The sequence below is a fragment of the Hoplias malabaricus genome, chromosome 5 (genome assembly GCF_029633855.1).
Source record: "Hoplias malabaricus isolate fHopMal1 chromosome 5, fHopMal1.hap1, whole genome shotgun sequence".
NCBI lineage: Eukaryota > Metazoa > Chordata > Actinopteri > Characiformes > Erythrinidae > Hoplias > Hoplias malabaricus.
In genome coordinates, this window is record NC_089804.1 from 57,154,252 (window position 1) to 57,169,876 (window position 15,625).

At 46.1% G+C, this 15,625-nt stretch overlaps 1 protein-coding gene across 3 annotated transcripts in view; it reads right to left on the bottom strand.

The window, feature by feature from the left end:
- LOC136696512 (nuclear receptor coactivator 3-like) overlaps positions 1-15,625 on the bottom strand; it is an 89,727-nt gene that overhangs the window by 3,185 nt on the left and 70,917 nt on the right. For all 3 annotated transcript variants that reach the window (XM_066670975.1, XM_066670976.1, XM_066670977.1), the window contains 14 exons: positions 14,572-14,672; positions 14,023-14,197; positions 12,919-13,098; positions 12,361-12,447; positions 11,124-11,264; positions 10,864-11,011; positions 9,375-9,907; positions 6,937-8,045; positions 6,111-6,222; positions 5,262-5,432; positions 3,876-4,109; positions 3,568-3,670; positions 2,385-2,556; positions 1,506-1,838 (listed from right to left, as the gene is read on the bottom strand). In XM_066670975.1, coding sequence (XP_066527072.1) covers positions 1,506-1,838; positions 2,385-2,556; positions 3,568-3,670; positions 3,876-4,109; positions 5,262-5,432; positions 6,111-6,222; positions 6,937-8,045; positions 9,375-9,907; positions 10,864-11,011; positions 11,124-11,264; positions 12,361-12,447; positions 12,919-13,098; positions 14,023-14,197; positions 14,572-14,672 — 3,599 coding nt within the window. The remainder of the gene's footprint in view (positions 1-1,505; positions 1,839-2,384; positions 2,557-3,567; positions 3,671-3,875; positions 4,110-5,261; positions 5,433-6,110; positions 6,223-6,936; positions 8,046-9,374; positions 9,908-10,863; positions 11,012-11,123; positions 11,265-12,360; positions 12,448-12,918; positions 13,099-14,022; positions 14,198-14,571; positions 14,673-15,625) is intronic.

Below are 15,625 nucleotides of genomic sequence, written 5' to 3' on the forward strand. Positions count from 1 at the left end.
ATGAGCCGCTTGCTGTTCACCCTGACCCCAAGCACACAGCAGTGAGGAGCGAGGAGCAGAAGAAGCTCTGGTTTTCTCTTTTTTTACTCAGCGCTCTTATTTCTCCATGCTCCTTGTGTCTGTTTAACCAGGCTTTTGCACACTCACTAAAACGTGGGTGGAGGGCTGTGATTGGAGAGACTCAGGCGAGGTGGCAGAGCAACTCTGAAGCCTCTGCACTCTACATAAGATGCAGCACAATATCACAAGCCGCACCAGAGGTTGATGACTGTGGCTATATGTGAGCGGCTAGAACTGTAAGTACAGGGTGGGCCATTTATCTCGATACACCTTAATAAAATGGGAATGGTTGGTGACATTAACTTCCTGTTTGTGGCACATTAGTATATGGGAGGGGGGGAAACTTTTCAAGATGGGTGGTGACCATGGTGGCCATTTTGAAGTCGGCCATTTTGGATCCAACTTTTGTTTTTTCAATGGGAAGAGGGTCATGTGACACATCAAACTTATTGGAAATTTCACAAGAAAAACAATGGTGTGCTTTTAACGTAACTTTATTCTTTCATGAGTTATTTACAAGTTTCTGACCACTTATGAAATGTGTTTAAATGTGTTCATGTACAGCACCTGAAACTACGGATACTGGAAGCCTGTGCTAGCATTTCTCCTGCGGTGTTGCTATCAGTGTGTGAAGAGTGGGAGAAGAGGGTTGCATTGACAATCCAACACAATGGGCAGCACTTTGAACACATTTTATAAGTGGTCAGAAACTTGTAAACAACTCATGAAAGAATAAAGTGACGTTAAAACCAAGCACACCATTGTTTTTCTTGTGAATTCCCAATAAGTTTGATGTGTCACATGACCCTCTTCCCATTGAAAAAACAAAAGTTGGATCCAAAATGGCTGACTTCAAAATGGCCACCATGGTCACCACCCATCTTGAAAAGTTTCCCCCCCTCCCATATACTAATGTGCCACAAACAGGAAGTTAATATCACCAACCATTCCCATTTTATTAAAGTGTATCCATATAAATGTCCCAGCCCGTATACTGTAATGCTAAAACAGACCTAGACTCAACAGCTCTGGCTTAACATGTTTACTTTTAACTTTCCAGTCAAACACACTTCTCCCTTCATATTGAAACCTCATGAACACATGTGGATTTCTCTGAAAGGTTCTGGATCATCTTCGAAATGCCTGAACGTTAACAGACAGAACCTGTCATTGTTTACACATGTGTCATATATCACTGGAATCTGATCCCTCTGTAAACAGTGGATAAACCATGACTCTGCCCTGTTTATCTGTTTATCTCTGGTTCTGGTGCTAAATCCAGCCACAATGACACTGGAGACAACACCCCCGCTTGACGATGTATCATTGGTTCCAATCCAAACTGGTTGAAACGTGGGTTAAAAAGATGTTTTGGTGGAAAAGGATTATCTGGGTACTGCTGCTGTGAGAGAATGGTTTAGATTTGACAATGCTGTTATGTTTACCTGCTGTCCTTGTAGTCTCTGCTGTAGCTGTAGTCTGGTAGGTTTGGTGGCGCTCATCATTCTTGGCCTCATCATGCCAGCACGCGGATGGCCCATTGCTCCCATCGGCCCCATGCTTCCCATCCCTGGGAAGCCCCCCTGCTGCCCCAGCTGATTCAGCATTGGATTGTAGCCTCCGGGGGGCTGGCCCTGCATGGGGTTTCCACTGTAGCCTGAGGGCATGGGCATGGAAGGAGGTCCGGGATAACCCTGAGAGTACATGGGCTTCTGCTCCATCACCAGGGAAGGGTCCTGACCAGGGAATGGCTCTGGGGGCAGATCCCCACCTTGCCCCTATAAAGAGAGAGAGAGGGTGAGAAAGAGAGGGAGAGAGTGAGAGAGAGAGAGTGTGTGTGAGAGAGAGTGTGACAGAGAGAGAGGGAGAGAGAGAGTGTGACAGAGAGAAAGAGAGAGGGAGAGAGAGAGTGTGTGAGAAAGAGAGAGAGAGAGGGAGGGAGAGAGAAAGAGAGAGAGAAGAGAGAGAGAGCGAAGGTGAGAGAGAGAGAGAAAGAGAGAGAGAGATAGAGAGAGAGAGAGAGAAAGAAAGAGAGAGTGTGAGAGAGAGTTTGAGAGAGAGAGTGTGTGAGAGAGAAAGAGAGAGAGGGAGAGAGTGTGTGACAGAGAGAGAGGGAAAGAGGGAGTGTGACAGAGAGAAAGAGAGAGAGAGGGAGAGAGAGAGAGAGAGAGAGAGAGGAAAAAGTGAGGTAGTGAGATGAGGCAATGAGGCAAATACATCTTACAGTATGCACTGTATGTTAAACATGCAGTGATTTTTTAGATGCTGCTGTCAGTTATGTTTTGTGTGTGTGTGTGTGTGTGTGTGTGTGTCTGTGTGCTGACCTGGCTGATGAGATCAGGGATGCCCAGGGCTCGGTCGATTTCCTCCAGGGCCATAACGTCTGTGTTATTGAGCAGAGAGTCCAGCTGGTCCAGCAGAGCTCTCTCATCACTCTGGCCTTCAGTAGTGGAAGGAGGGACTAGCAGTTCATCCAGAGCATTCCCGAACTGACGCCTAAAACAGACATATATATCACTGTAATTTCAGACATGCAGTAACATTACATATTCAGGTCTTATTTGTATAATACGGTGACACAGTGATGGTATGTGTCCACTGCACAAGACGAGGGGCGTTTCTTTCTACAACACAGGACGTGATCGGACGTGCCTCGCGAAGTGGATTGCAAATAAATTTCTAATTATCCTCAAGTAGACTCCTTATATAAACTTGGTCCTAAAAAGTATTTTTGAATTAAATATATTCTTTTATTTATTTTCTATTTACAATAGCATTCAATTCATAATTGTAAACCACATCTTTACAATGGGCGGCACGGTGGCGCAGCAGGTAGGTGTCGTAGTCACACAGCTCCAGGGACCTGGAGGTTGTGGGTTGGATTCTCGCTCCGGGTGACTGTCTGTGAGGAGTGTGGTGTGTTCTCCCTGTGTCTGCGTGGGTTTCCTCCGGGTGACTGTCTGTGAGGAGTGTGGTGTGTTCTCCCTGTGTCTGTGTGGGTTTCCTCCGGGTGACTGTCTGTGAGGAGTGTGGTGTGTTCTCCCTGTGTCTGTGTGGGTTTCCTCCGGGTGACTGTCTGTGAGGAGTGTGGTGTGTTCTCCCTGTGTCTGTGTGGGTTTCCTCCGGGTGACTGTCTGTGAGGAGTGTGGTGTGTTCTCCCTGTGTCTGTGTGGGTTTCCTCCGGGTGACTGTCTGTGAGGAATGTGGTGTGTTATCCCTGTGTCTGCGTGGGTTTCCTCCGGGTGACTGTCGGTGAGAAGTGTGGTGTGTTCACACGGTGGTAGGTGGATTGGCAACTCAAAAAAAGTGTCCGTAGGTGTGTGTGTGTGTGTGTGTGTCTGTGTTGCCCTGTGAAGGACTGGCGCCCCCTCCAGGGAATACACCCTTGCGCCCAATGATTCCAGGTAGGCTCTGGACCCACCGCGACCCTGAATTGGATAAGCGCTTACAGATAATGAATGAATGAATGAATGAATCTTTACAATGCTGTCCAGAAGGCGTACTGACCTGTTGTCCATTCCCATAACATTATCCGGCCAGGAGGGCGACTGACTGTCCGGGCACTGTTGCTGGCCAAAAGGTCCCATGCCCATGGTCATCTCATTAGATCCTGAAGAAAGAAAAGCAAATCTAAGTAAGTCTCATTCATGTTAATCTGATTTCTCTGAACTCAAATAAAAAAAACAAAATGGATTTGCTCAATATAAGGCCCAACTCTTGTGAGGTGCCCATAAGGGTCGTCTTCAAATGTGGCGCAGCCTATCTGTTTTATCTATTTTACAGCGATAATTCCATCCCAAACCTAATATACATACCCATATCCATCAGCTGCTGTTGAAGCATGGACCGAGCGCCAGGGACGCTGTTAGACCGGTTGACCATGGGTCCTCCCATCATCCCCTTGGAGCCGTAGGAGTCCATCCCAGGCCGGATCATGGAGGGGTGTCCAGCGGCTCCCACGGGACTGGCACTGGAGCGAGGCATACCCCATTCACTGGGACCACTCATAGGAGACCGCTCTGGAACCCCCATCCCTCTGTTTATCATCCCTGAACACACACACATTTACTCTAGGTTTTGTTCCCTAGATTTAATACAGGGGACAGGCTCATGCAGTTGTCTGTTCAAGACGTGTAAGTCAGAACTACGTGGCATACATAGAGACATACTGCATAAACATATTAGAGTTGGAACGAGGCATTGTGACATGATGCATCTCAATGCAAAAATGTGCATCCTGGAGATGGACAAAATCATATACTGTTTATTCTAACATTTAACGCAGTTGCTTTGTTGAAAATCAGAGGTCACAGTCGGTTTAACTCACACTGGTACGTCCTATGCCACTCTATGCAGGGATGCTCCGCCACGTTTTAAAAGAGAGCTGTGGCAAAATATTTTTCCCCATTTCGCCAAAACATAAAATATGTTTAAAAATATAGTAGTAGTATATATACTACTACTATAGTAGTGCCAACTTCAGGGGGTTAAGTGTTTAACCATGTTTACCAAAACCTCCTCAGCGCTCAGAGATATTAGTTACAGCAGTCAAATAACCAGCTCTCTGTGCTTCTAGTATTAAAGGCTGAGCTAAGCTCATTGAGCTGTATTGTTTACTTTGATGAAAGCTGTTAGAATATCACCACTGTTCCTGGTATGTTTGTTTAATAGAAGAAATGTACAAAGTATTTTGAATTGTCTGCGCTTCAGAAATAATAAAAAAATAATTGTGTTAATTGGCAGTTAATATATTTTCTTTGCAGGGCACAAACAATTTTTTTTAATATTATACAAAGAAATAGTGCATATAAGGGGAATCATGCGTGTCAAATTTTGTTTCATATATCAGGAGAAAAACAAATTGTGACTCCAGAATGTGAAATAAATCAAATCATGAGCAGAGTGCTTTGTTACACCCCTAATACACCTAATGTCACAATAAATATATATCTGTAAAATGCCATAATGGTTACAGAAGGACTTTCCAGTCATTATCTGTAACCCTTATCCAGTTCAGGGTCACGGTGGGTCCAGAGCCTACCTGGAATCATTGGGCGCAAGGTGGGAATACACCCTGGAGGGGGCGCCAGTAGAAGGACTTTCTGCTTGAACCTTACTGCTTCTTGAAAGGTTTTGAAAATTTGAGCACCAAAAAGGTACAGTACAGTTCAGTTTCACTATGGATGTCTGCCTCCACATACCCATGTTGCCGTGGAAATTGTCAGACTCAGTCATCATGCGCTGGCCGTCCAGGCTCTCCTGTTTAATGGACATGCGGCAGCCGGCTTGCCCTGCTCCAGGGGGCAGCTTCGAGTCCACAGACATGGCTTTCTGTAACTGCGTTCGGCAGCCCACCCCAGGACTCCTCGCTCCTGAGAAAAAAAAAAGAGTGGGACTGGTTGGGCCGTGCTACTCAACTGCCTTAGCCACTTACGCCTCCATCGGCAGCTGTGTGCCACATCGGTGACTGTGTAGAACGCAAGCAAACTTACCTGTACAGAGAATATGTTTAGCATTAAGTTCTGTGTATATTCTGTGAACGTTGCCAGAGCTTTAAAACCCACAACCATAAGACACCTAAAAAAAAACGTTGCTAAACAGTGCATCCAAGTCAGATCTGGCTCATTTCTGCATCATTCAGTAGGCCGTAGTGACACCAGGTTTGATCTACACTTCTGAAAACAGGTTGAGGACCAGTGGGACACTTAATTACTTTACATATCTCATTAAAGGAACACTATGTAGTATTTTAACCTTAGTTCTACAGCTTCAAAATCACTGTGATGCTCCACTGAGCTGTGATAGAGAGAACAGCACCTTTGTTGTTGCTACTCTGGGCTCAGCACTGCAGAACCTGCACTATTTAGAGGAGGGTAGAAAACAACTGCTGCTCCATCAACTATCCAACTTGATTTCAGGACAGTGCTGTTAAAGTGAATTACACTCTGCAACTGTAGGGATAAATATACCAGGAGTAAAAATGCTGAAGGTTGTATGACTACCATGAAACAACACTGGCACTTCGATATTGTATAGATGAGCTGTTTTACCATCATCAGGGAATGGATGTAGCTTGTTCCCTCCATCTGCAGCACCTCCGATATCTCCTTGCTCTGGGAAATCTGCACCTGCACCTCTCAGGCCTCCCAGGATGGTGTCCAGCTGCAGAGAAGGAAAAAGACATCCGAATTCAACAAGGTACATGTCTACAAGTCTCTACTTGCAGACTTCAGCTCCAACCCTGTTTTCTCTGCTATGACTTGTGGGATTGTTGGGTGAGAAAAGGGTAGTACCCTGTAAGACCCTGGCTGGAACTAGACTCTGCAGTAGAGTAGCGTTTAATGTAAATAAGAAACTAAAGCAGAGGTGGACAACCTATCCTATCAGACACAAAGAGTCAGAAAACCGTGTTGATACATGCCATTTTAAAATACAATATCCCACTTTCTTCCCCAGAATCCTGCAACACAGCAGCAGATAGTTTGGAGGCTCCTATTTTGCCTTGTGTAAGACGATTTCAGAGTGAGATTCTAGGGCTGTCTTGTTAAGAAACAGAACAGAGAGAGTAGTGGGAAAATGTGGAACTCGGATCGAGCCCCTCTGACCACAGCCCCTGAAGCAGACGGAGCATTTTCCTGTTTTATATCCTTGTGATTTTTCGTTTACCAGAAACGGGTTGTTTCCATTTTCTACTTTCCCATATTCTATGGGAAAATCAACTGGCCCAAACATAGATGGATCCAACAGAATCCAAGAGCCTCTCTTGTACAGGAAAAGAGCCATATGCAGCTCCCAAAGCCAGGGATTGGCCACCCCTATACTAAAGTCACTGCTCTCTAAACACTTCCATTCACATTTGATAGGTCAGGAGCTCACCTCATCTGGAGGTTCAGGTTTGATTTTGCTCTCCGTATTGTCCTGGGCAACTCTGCTGAGTGGAGTCCCACTGTTGCCCCCAGGTGGCCCTTTCCCTTCCAGGTCTTCAGGCTTTGGCTTGATGTCGACAGGTTCTTTGGAGTCATCCTTGTTTAGGAGGTAATGGAGAAGCGCATGGGTTTTCTTCTCCTTGGGGCTGTGCTGCTCCTGTTTAGGGTCTGGAGCTCCCGCACTGCCTCCTGATCCTCCGGCACCTCCTCCTGCATTGGCGCCTCCTGCCTCTCCGCCTGCCTCCTGCCCTAGAGTCACCTTCCCTGTGGCCTCGGCTGTGATTTTGGCCACTTCGTCTGGTGTGTTTCCGTTCTGAAGCAACTTGTGAAGGATCTTGTGCTTCTCCTGCAGGGACGCTGTGTAGTGGGAGGCTGAGCCTAGCGCTCCAGATGCTCCTCCCCCTGCTCCATGAGCTTGATTCTGATTGGTGGAGGAGGAGACACCAGTTGAGGATGGACTGGTGACGCAACTTGGCTCTTTACTCTCCATGCTCATGGAGTTGTTCGGACCACTTGATGCTGCTGGAGGTCCAGGAGGGCCACTTCCCACTGCTAATCCAAGCTCTTCTGTGGGCGAAGTAAGAAGCTGGAGCAGTTTTTTATGGCCTTTGCTGTCCGGAACCCTCCGTGGGGGGTCTGATTGGGCAGTCGCAACTTCATTTCCAGTTCCCTCAGTAGACTCCTTGCTCCCTGGTCCTACCTGGCTGTCCGGCCGCTCTCCACTGCTGCTCTCGGCTTGGTGAGGATGGCCGTGGTGATGGTGGTGGTGGAGGGGGTGATGCTGATCTCCGGACCCCATTCCGAAAGCTCCGGCAGGGCTCTTGGAATCTCCATGTCCTGGTTTGCAGGGTCCACTTGGCTGGGAGGAAGAGGAGTGGATGCTGGGGGAGCTGTCAGGTTTGTGGGCCGGAGAGGGAGACGTAAGGGTTGAGGGAAGAGAGGCTCCCACTCCTTCACTGATGGCCTGGAGAGCATTTAGAGAGCTGCTGGAGAATGAGGTACCACCACCTCCTCCACCTCCAGGTCCCACACTGCCAGGGCCCATAGGTGAATGCATACCTATTGAACACATGTAACAAAAAAAATTAAGATATGTTGTAGGATGATGGGGGAAATTTGGAAGAAAATCTGTGTCCAAATCTTAATCAACAGACTTGCATTAAATCTAATTTCCACTGTGGTTTTCTTTTACACTCTGATGTACAGGTGACCAATATTATTTGACCAAACAATAACAACAAATATATTAAAGTGCACGTTAACCCTTGATTGGAATTAGGCTGAGGCCTGTCTGAGTTTCTGAAAATACATATTAGGGCATGGGGCAATGATAGTGACACCATGCTCACATTAATCCTACATGATGAGTTGACTGAGGTGTGCCTAGACCAGGGGAGCCATTCTTAATCCATTTTCCACTGCATGGAACCTACTATACTCTGCTTTACTTGGATTATGGTCCTTGGTACCTGGTTCATTTTCCAATACAACAGCTCCACAACATCAAACGTAGCTGGTGTCATCAGATAAAACATCTCCAAAAAGAATAGCAGGCTTTGGAATCCACAACACAGTTCTCCCTGGTTGTTTATATTCACACGCGCCACATCTTTTAAGGTGGAACGGTGTATTTGAGTGGGACAAAACCACAGTTGTTGGTATGTGGATGATGTTTAACTGAATTGCCACAGAAACTCATTTGTAACTGGAGTTGTTTAGTTTTGTAGCACTGTCGCTAATGCAGTTAGCCGTCTCCCGAGTTTGGAGACATTTCCACCTTAAGTCTGATCTGAAACAGCAAAAATAAGTCAATATTACCCACCTATGGAGCATGGATTGAGCAACACTCTAATTTCAATTCATGCTCTATGTTGAATCTGAATTTTAAGAGTGTGTGAGTGAATGTGTGTCGCCTGTGAAGGACTGGCGCCCCCTCCAGGGTGTGTTCCTGCCTTGTGCCCAATGATTCTGGGGAGGCTCCGGACCCACCGCGACCCTGAGCTGGATAAGCGGTTCCAAATCTAGTTCTCACTGGATTCTTTTGTCAGTCAACAATCAAAGGAGCATTTGAACCTCTTCAGAAGACCATGGTGTAATTTTATGAGCCACCATTGAGTCAAATAAAAAAAATGTGACAGTTTCTGTAGCTTGAAGATTTTACAAACAGCTATTTTGTGCTGGAAGCAAGTCTCTTTGGCCAATCAGAGCTCAATGTTTATTCCCTACTCGGCTCGCATGGAACCAGACACCCAATAGGTACTCAGAAGTACCTAGTACCAGGGACCAGATTTGCCTAATGGTCCATGGGGCTTTCTGTGTAGCATTTTAACCGTGAATACATTAAACATTCAGAGTCTATCTATCTACACAAACCCACTCCTGACTCACCTCCAGGGGAGAACTGGTTGGAGGCCATTTTGGGGCTCCCTCTGTTACGAGGAGACATGAGGAGACCCTGCTGGGGTCCGTTCATGCCCGGGCTGCCCTGAGACGGGCTGTTCATTCCTCCGAGTCCGTAACCTCCGGTGGCCTGAAAGGGCGGCTGCTGGTGGTGCGGCTGCTGCATCCCAGGACCAGAGTGATTCATTGAGTTCATTTGACCCATCTGGTTCATTTGATTCATTTGGCTCATTTGATTCATCTGGTTCATCTGATTCATCTGATTCATCTGCATCATGCGATTGCCCATGTTGCCCCCGTTGCCTCCATACATGCCTCCTCCACCCATGTGACCCATGTGGCTCATGTCGTTCATTCCGTATCCTCGATTCATGCCCATCCCTCCCATGCTGCCCATGCCCATGCCCCCACCCGGGCCCATATTCATCTGGGCATTGGGGTTGGTGCCCCCCATGCTCTGCTGCCTCATGCTACCTTGCATCATGCCACCGCCCTGGTTGGGGCGGCATCCGTTTGGCTCCCTGTGAGGAGAAAACAAAATTAACTTATTAATCAACTGGTGTTTGGGGGGGAACCAGCATTTTAGTCAACTTTCTATTTCTTTTTTTAAAAGAATTTGGATTATTTTAATATTTTATTAATTTTTCTCTACCTTCCCTTTATAGATGAGTTACGACCTGATGAACCCACTACACACTAAACAATCACTGGATTAGGAACACCCACCTTATATCTACACTCTACTCTCTCACATCCACTGACCATACAGGAGCACTACGTAATTCTACAATGACAGATGGTAGTTCACTTGTTGCTCCACATACTTTGTTTGCCCCTTTTCAACCTGCTCAGGACCCCCACAGAGCAGGTACGATTTGGGCTGTGGGTCATTCTCAGTGCTGAAGTAACACTGACGGGGTGGTGTGTTTGTGTGTGTTACAGTTGCTAGCATTTACCAATCCTCTGTACAGGCCTCTTTAAATATTGCATTTTACAATATGTCCAGATGATGCCATGGATTAGCTTCTAGCAGTGTGCTCCCTTGACACGTGCTGGAAAAGTTAGCCATTTCCATCTGGCAGAAGACTCATGGCCATCAAAACCAGGACACCCAGACACACCAACAGCTTCTTCCTCAGAGCTGTAGCACTCATTAACAACAGTGGACACCTTGCAGTTTAAATCTTAAACTGGAACCCGAGAAACTACACCATATTTGTAGTTTTACACCTACTCTGTAAAATATGCATAGTTTCACAACTGTATAGCAATTAAAACACCTGTTTTTTAAAACTATCACCACTGTTTCAGCACAGAACTAATGAAGTCTGACTGCCCAAACATATTTACAGTACAACCTTCAGCCTGTGCCGAGACCAGGGTCTCATCAGACAAAGAGAACCTGTACACTGGGGTTTCAGCCTGACCCTGGGCAGAGTAGCCACCCTCAGATCTGTGTGTACACTGTGTCCTTCACCTCTGCAGTAGGTGAGTAGATATGAAGCCCTGGGGCTCGTTGGTCATGGGGTGGCGGTACAGTTTACTTTTAGTCTGCGCTGAGACCGGGGTCCCATCAGACAAGGAGAACCTGTACACGGGGGTTTCAGCATGACCCTGGAGAAAGGCTGAGGGAGGGAGAGAGAGAGGGGGAAATAAAGATTAATACATTATATATACAGTATTAGATCATTTCTATCACTTACAGGACTTATATCTTTATGTATATGATATGAATACCCTCGTGATAGTGGCGTTTATGGGACCAGGGCTGTCCATCGCTGTGCTGCAGAAACATCTGGATGCAGCGTCTCAGCAGGTCCTCCCAGCCTGGACGCATGGAGGAGCGTAGAGAATTTGGGTCTATCTGGATCAGTTTGCCTACGAGAAATAAAAAACGAGTTAAAGAAATGAGTCAAAGAAAAAAAGGCATTTATTTATTCTCATTCTGAACTATTATTTGACCTGGAGTGCTCACATTTCTGCACAAAACTTACATCATCTAGAAACTGGTGCCAAGAAAGAACATCCAAGTTTAGCTCCCTGTAAAAACTCAACTGAGAGACTGATCTGAAAGAACATCTGAAAGGTTTAAACATTCTCAGTGTTTCTGTGACCTGCTGTGGTCCAGTTCTCCCCATGTCTTAACCACGCTGAACAGATCAGGGCCTGTTCCTTTAAATGATAATGAGCCGCTCGCTGTTCACCCCGACCCCGAGCGCACAGCAGTGAGGAGCGAGGAGCAGAAGCTCTGTTTTTTTAGCTGTTTTCTCTCTGTTCTCTTTCTTCTCCGTTTTTACACGGCACTCGAATATCTCTGAACTCGTCGTGTCCAGTTTTCTCTGTTTAACCTCGTCTTTGCGCTCTCCCGTAAACGTGGATCCAGCGCCGTTATCGGAGCGACTCCGAGAGATGCAGGAAAACCCTAAAGTCTTTGCACGTGACTTTAAGAAGCAGCAACAAAATCTGAATGACTAGTTTTATTTGATCCAATGTTTTCCGATGTTTTGCAGACCACAAGAAACGGACGGGTGCTTTTAATAATTAATAACTTTAATGATTGATTAATAATTTTAATCATGAATTATTTGTACTGTTTTTATGGCAGGGTAAATAAGCATGTCGTGTTATTACTGAGGTCATGTCTAAAGGATCAGTGAAGCATAACCACAAATAAACCTGTGCTGCATCTAATCACAAACATCCAAACTGCAGTTCGGTAATCCGTCCACTGGGAGGCGTCGTGATTCAGCAGGGTTAGCATTCAGAACAGCAGCCGTTAAAGACTCCGAAGGTAGATGTGTGTTTGAGGAAAGTAGAGAGAGAGGCAGCGGGGCAGGACGTAGTCATACAGTACATTTCTACTAATGTCAGGGCTTTCTACAGCATGAGGACAATACTCGTAACTGTGAGACCTAGCTCACAGTGGCTAATAAACAAGTTACTTACAGTAATATCCACAGGCATTGGTTCTTACCTGACAGCTCGTGCCTGGTGTTGAAGCTCTCAGTTCTTTCAACAGCAGTCACACGCCGTGCCACACAGATCATACACGACTGCAGATCTGAAAACAGAGCTTTGATTACTAAAATATACAATACGCGTTATTAATCTCAGCCGTTTCATGCTTCATAGGAACATACACACGTCTCATACACACGTCTAGGATCATCCTCAATGAGGCTTCAACAAGTAATACATGCATCTTATATAGGAGCAGACAGCCACATGAAAAACAGGAATATCCTCGGTTCTATCATCTTTAGCTTGTTTTCTGTGTTACTAAGTTCTATGAAATAAAACATTGTTATCTCTGAATCTGCTTCATTGAGTGTTTTATTTTTGCACCCCCTATGTTCTATAAGCGGTCACTGTGTATCAGCAGAGGTGTGTTCTCTGGAGAGGATGTGTACTTTTCAAAATCAGATCTAACGTAGTTTTAGGGGGAAATTGGATTAACTTTGCTCCAGTTCTGTAGTATGAGCAGATTATTGGAGATATGGCTAATCTGGAAGGTATAAGAGCGATGGTGTACCTTCCCCTTCCTCCATCATGGCTTTGGGTTGTGTAAGAGCGAAACACTGCATTGTCTCGTAGCGTGGGCCCCCGGGGGCTTCCTCCGAGCCAGGGCCAAGACCAAACTTCACCAGCATGCGACAGTTAAAGGTGTGGCTCTTCTGCCGAGGGGCTTCGCCACCCCACGACACACCATTTACTTAAAGAGAGAGAGAGAGAGAGAGAGAGAGAGAGAGAGAATGTGATTGGGTCACATGTGTCAAGTTGTGTGTATAGTTATATGTGTGAAGTTTTGCGTGAGTGAAAATGTGTGTGTGTGTGTGTGTGTGTGAGAGAGAAGGTATGTATAAGTATGTGAGATTTTGTGTGATGGTATTTGCGTGTGTGTGTGTGTGTTTGAGGATGTGTGTTGCGGTATCTCTGTGTGTGTGTGTGTGTGTGTGTGTGATTGTGTGTTACGGTATCTGTGTGTGTGTGTGTGTGTGAGTGTGTGTGTGTGTGTGTGTGTGTTTGAGATTGTGTGTTACGGTATCTGTGTGTGTGTGTGTGTGTGTGTGTGTGTGAGAGACAGAGAAGGTATGTGTAAGTATGAGAGATTGTGTGTGATGGTAATTGTGTGTGATGGTAATTGTGTGTGTGTGTGTGTGTGTGTTTGAGATTGTGTGTTGCAGTATCTCTGTGTGTGTGTGTGTGTGTGATTGTGTGTTACGGTATCTGTGTGTGTGTGTGTGTGTGTGAGTGTGTGTGTGTGTGTGTGTGTGAGAGACAGAGAAGGTATGTGTAAGTATGAGAGATTGTGTGTGATGGTAATTGTGTGTGTGTGTGTGTGTGTGTGTGTGTAGGTATGTGAGATTGTGTGTGACGGTATTTATCTGTGTGTGTGTGTGTGTGTAGGTATGTAAGATTGTGTGTGACGGTATTTATCTGTGTGTGTGCGTGTGTGAGTGTGTGTGTGTGTGTGAGAGACAGAGAAGGTATGTGTAAGTATGAGAGATTGTGTGTGTGTGTGTGTAGGTATGTAAGATTGTGTGTGTGTGTGTGTGTGTGTAGGTATGTGAGATTGTGTGTGACGGTATTTATCTGTGTGTGTGTGTGTGTGTGTGTGTGTGTGCGTGTGTCTCACCGATGTTCCGGGGCAGGTTTTTGTGGAACTCCTCGCGGTCTTCCTCATGGAGGATGGTGTAGACGCTGGTGTTGATGAGCTCCTCTTGTTTGTACTGAAGGTACTGAGTCACGTTGTCCGACACAAACACGATGCTGCCTTCTCTGTTCACCACAAACAGAAAGCCGTCCAGGGCCTGAAGGGCAAAGGAAAAGAGTTTACGGTAAGTGCGTGGTTCCTGCCTCAAGAATTTAGAAAATTAACTGTAGGCACTGAATATTAACACCATGCCTTGGACTCGAGAGCAATCCTCCGCTGTCTGCAACGTCAGGAACCTTCATTAACTGGTTGCACACCTCAGAACTCATCTAACATTACCTCAGCATTCTGCAATTCAAATTCTAAAGCTCTCAGACTCAGACGTATAACCGCTCACAACGGCGTAGGGCTCTTATTTTTAAGAGTGTATTCCAAAGGCAACATGGTCTCAGTTAAACTCTACTACTACTCCCTCTTTATCAGCAATAAGATGAAGGAACGGTGATCTAAAGGCTTCAGCCTCTTGCCCACCTGCAGTAAAAGGGGTCCCAGATGATCCTTGTCGATGACCCCCTGACCCGTGGAGGACACGTCTGCTTTCTGCACGTCGTCATCGTTGGATGAGGCTTTTCCTGTTCAAAGCAGAAAAGAAAATAGGAATATAACAATGTCCAAAGGTTTGAGGACATCTGTTCATCCATCACTTCTTCTCAGCTGTGCCCCTCTGCCGCAGTAACAGCCTGCGTCTCTTAGGAAGGCTTTGCACTAGACGCTGGGTACATCGCTGTAAAAACTTCATTGTTTTCATTGTTTATTGGGAGGTCAGGTACTGATGCGTGGTTTGGATCACAAGCCTAACCACTGCAACTCATCTACTGAATGTAGCGCACCGTGCTGTGGGCTTTGTCCCACTCGAGTCCACACCTAAGGCTCATTTGTAGCTCACAAAGCTCAAATGTCCACAAAGACCCTAAGAATTATCAATTCAATAACAACCAGAGCTGTCTCCAAACACTTGGACGTACAGTGTGAGCTACGACTGAAAACGAAACCCGCAAACAGGACGCGCTCTCCGTCTCTCACTGCCCTCACTGTGAGCTTTACTCACTCCTGGCCACCGGGGGGCAGTGTGTGCCAGTTTAATTCTGCACACAGACACACTGTTCATTACTATTCTCTCCCTCATGAGGAAGGGGAGTGCTGGTGGGGAGCGGAGGTGGGCTGCAGGTAACCGCCCGCCTGAAGCTTTGTATTCAGACAGAGAGTCGGAGAGAAAGAAAAAAGACGAGTGGAGAGGAGGAGGAGAAGGAGGAGGCATTAAAGCAGAGCTGTGCGAATCAGAGTCGGAGCGAAGGGAATGATTCTATTTGATGAGTTCCCTGAAGGTGGATCGACAAAAACCACTACAGACAGAGAGAGAGAGAGAGAGAGAGAGAGAGAGGTAGTTGGTCTAACATAAACAGTATTTGAGAATTTCAGGAGGAGACAAAGCACTTGTGAAGTAGAGCCACATGTAAACAACAACAACAACAACAACAGCAAACACCAGACAAATACAACAAGGACAGAGAAAATAAACAGACAA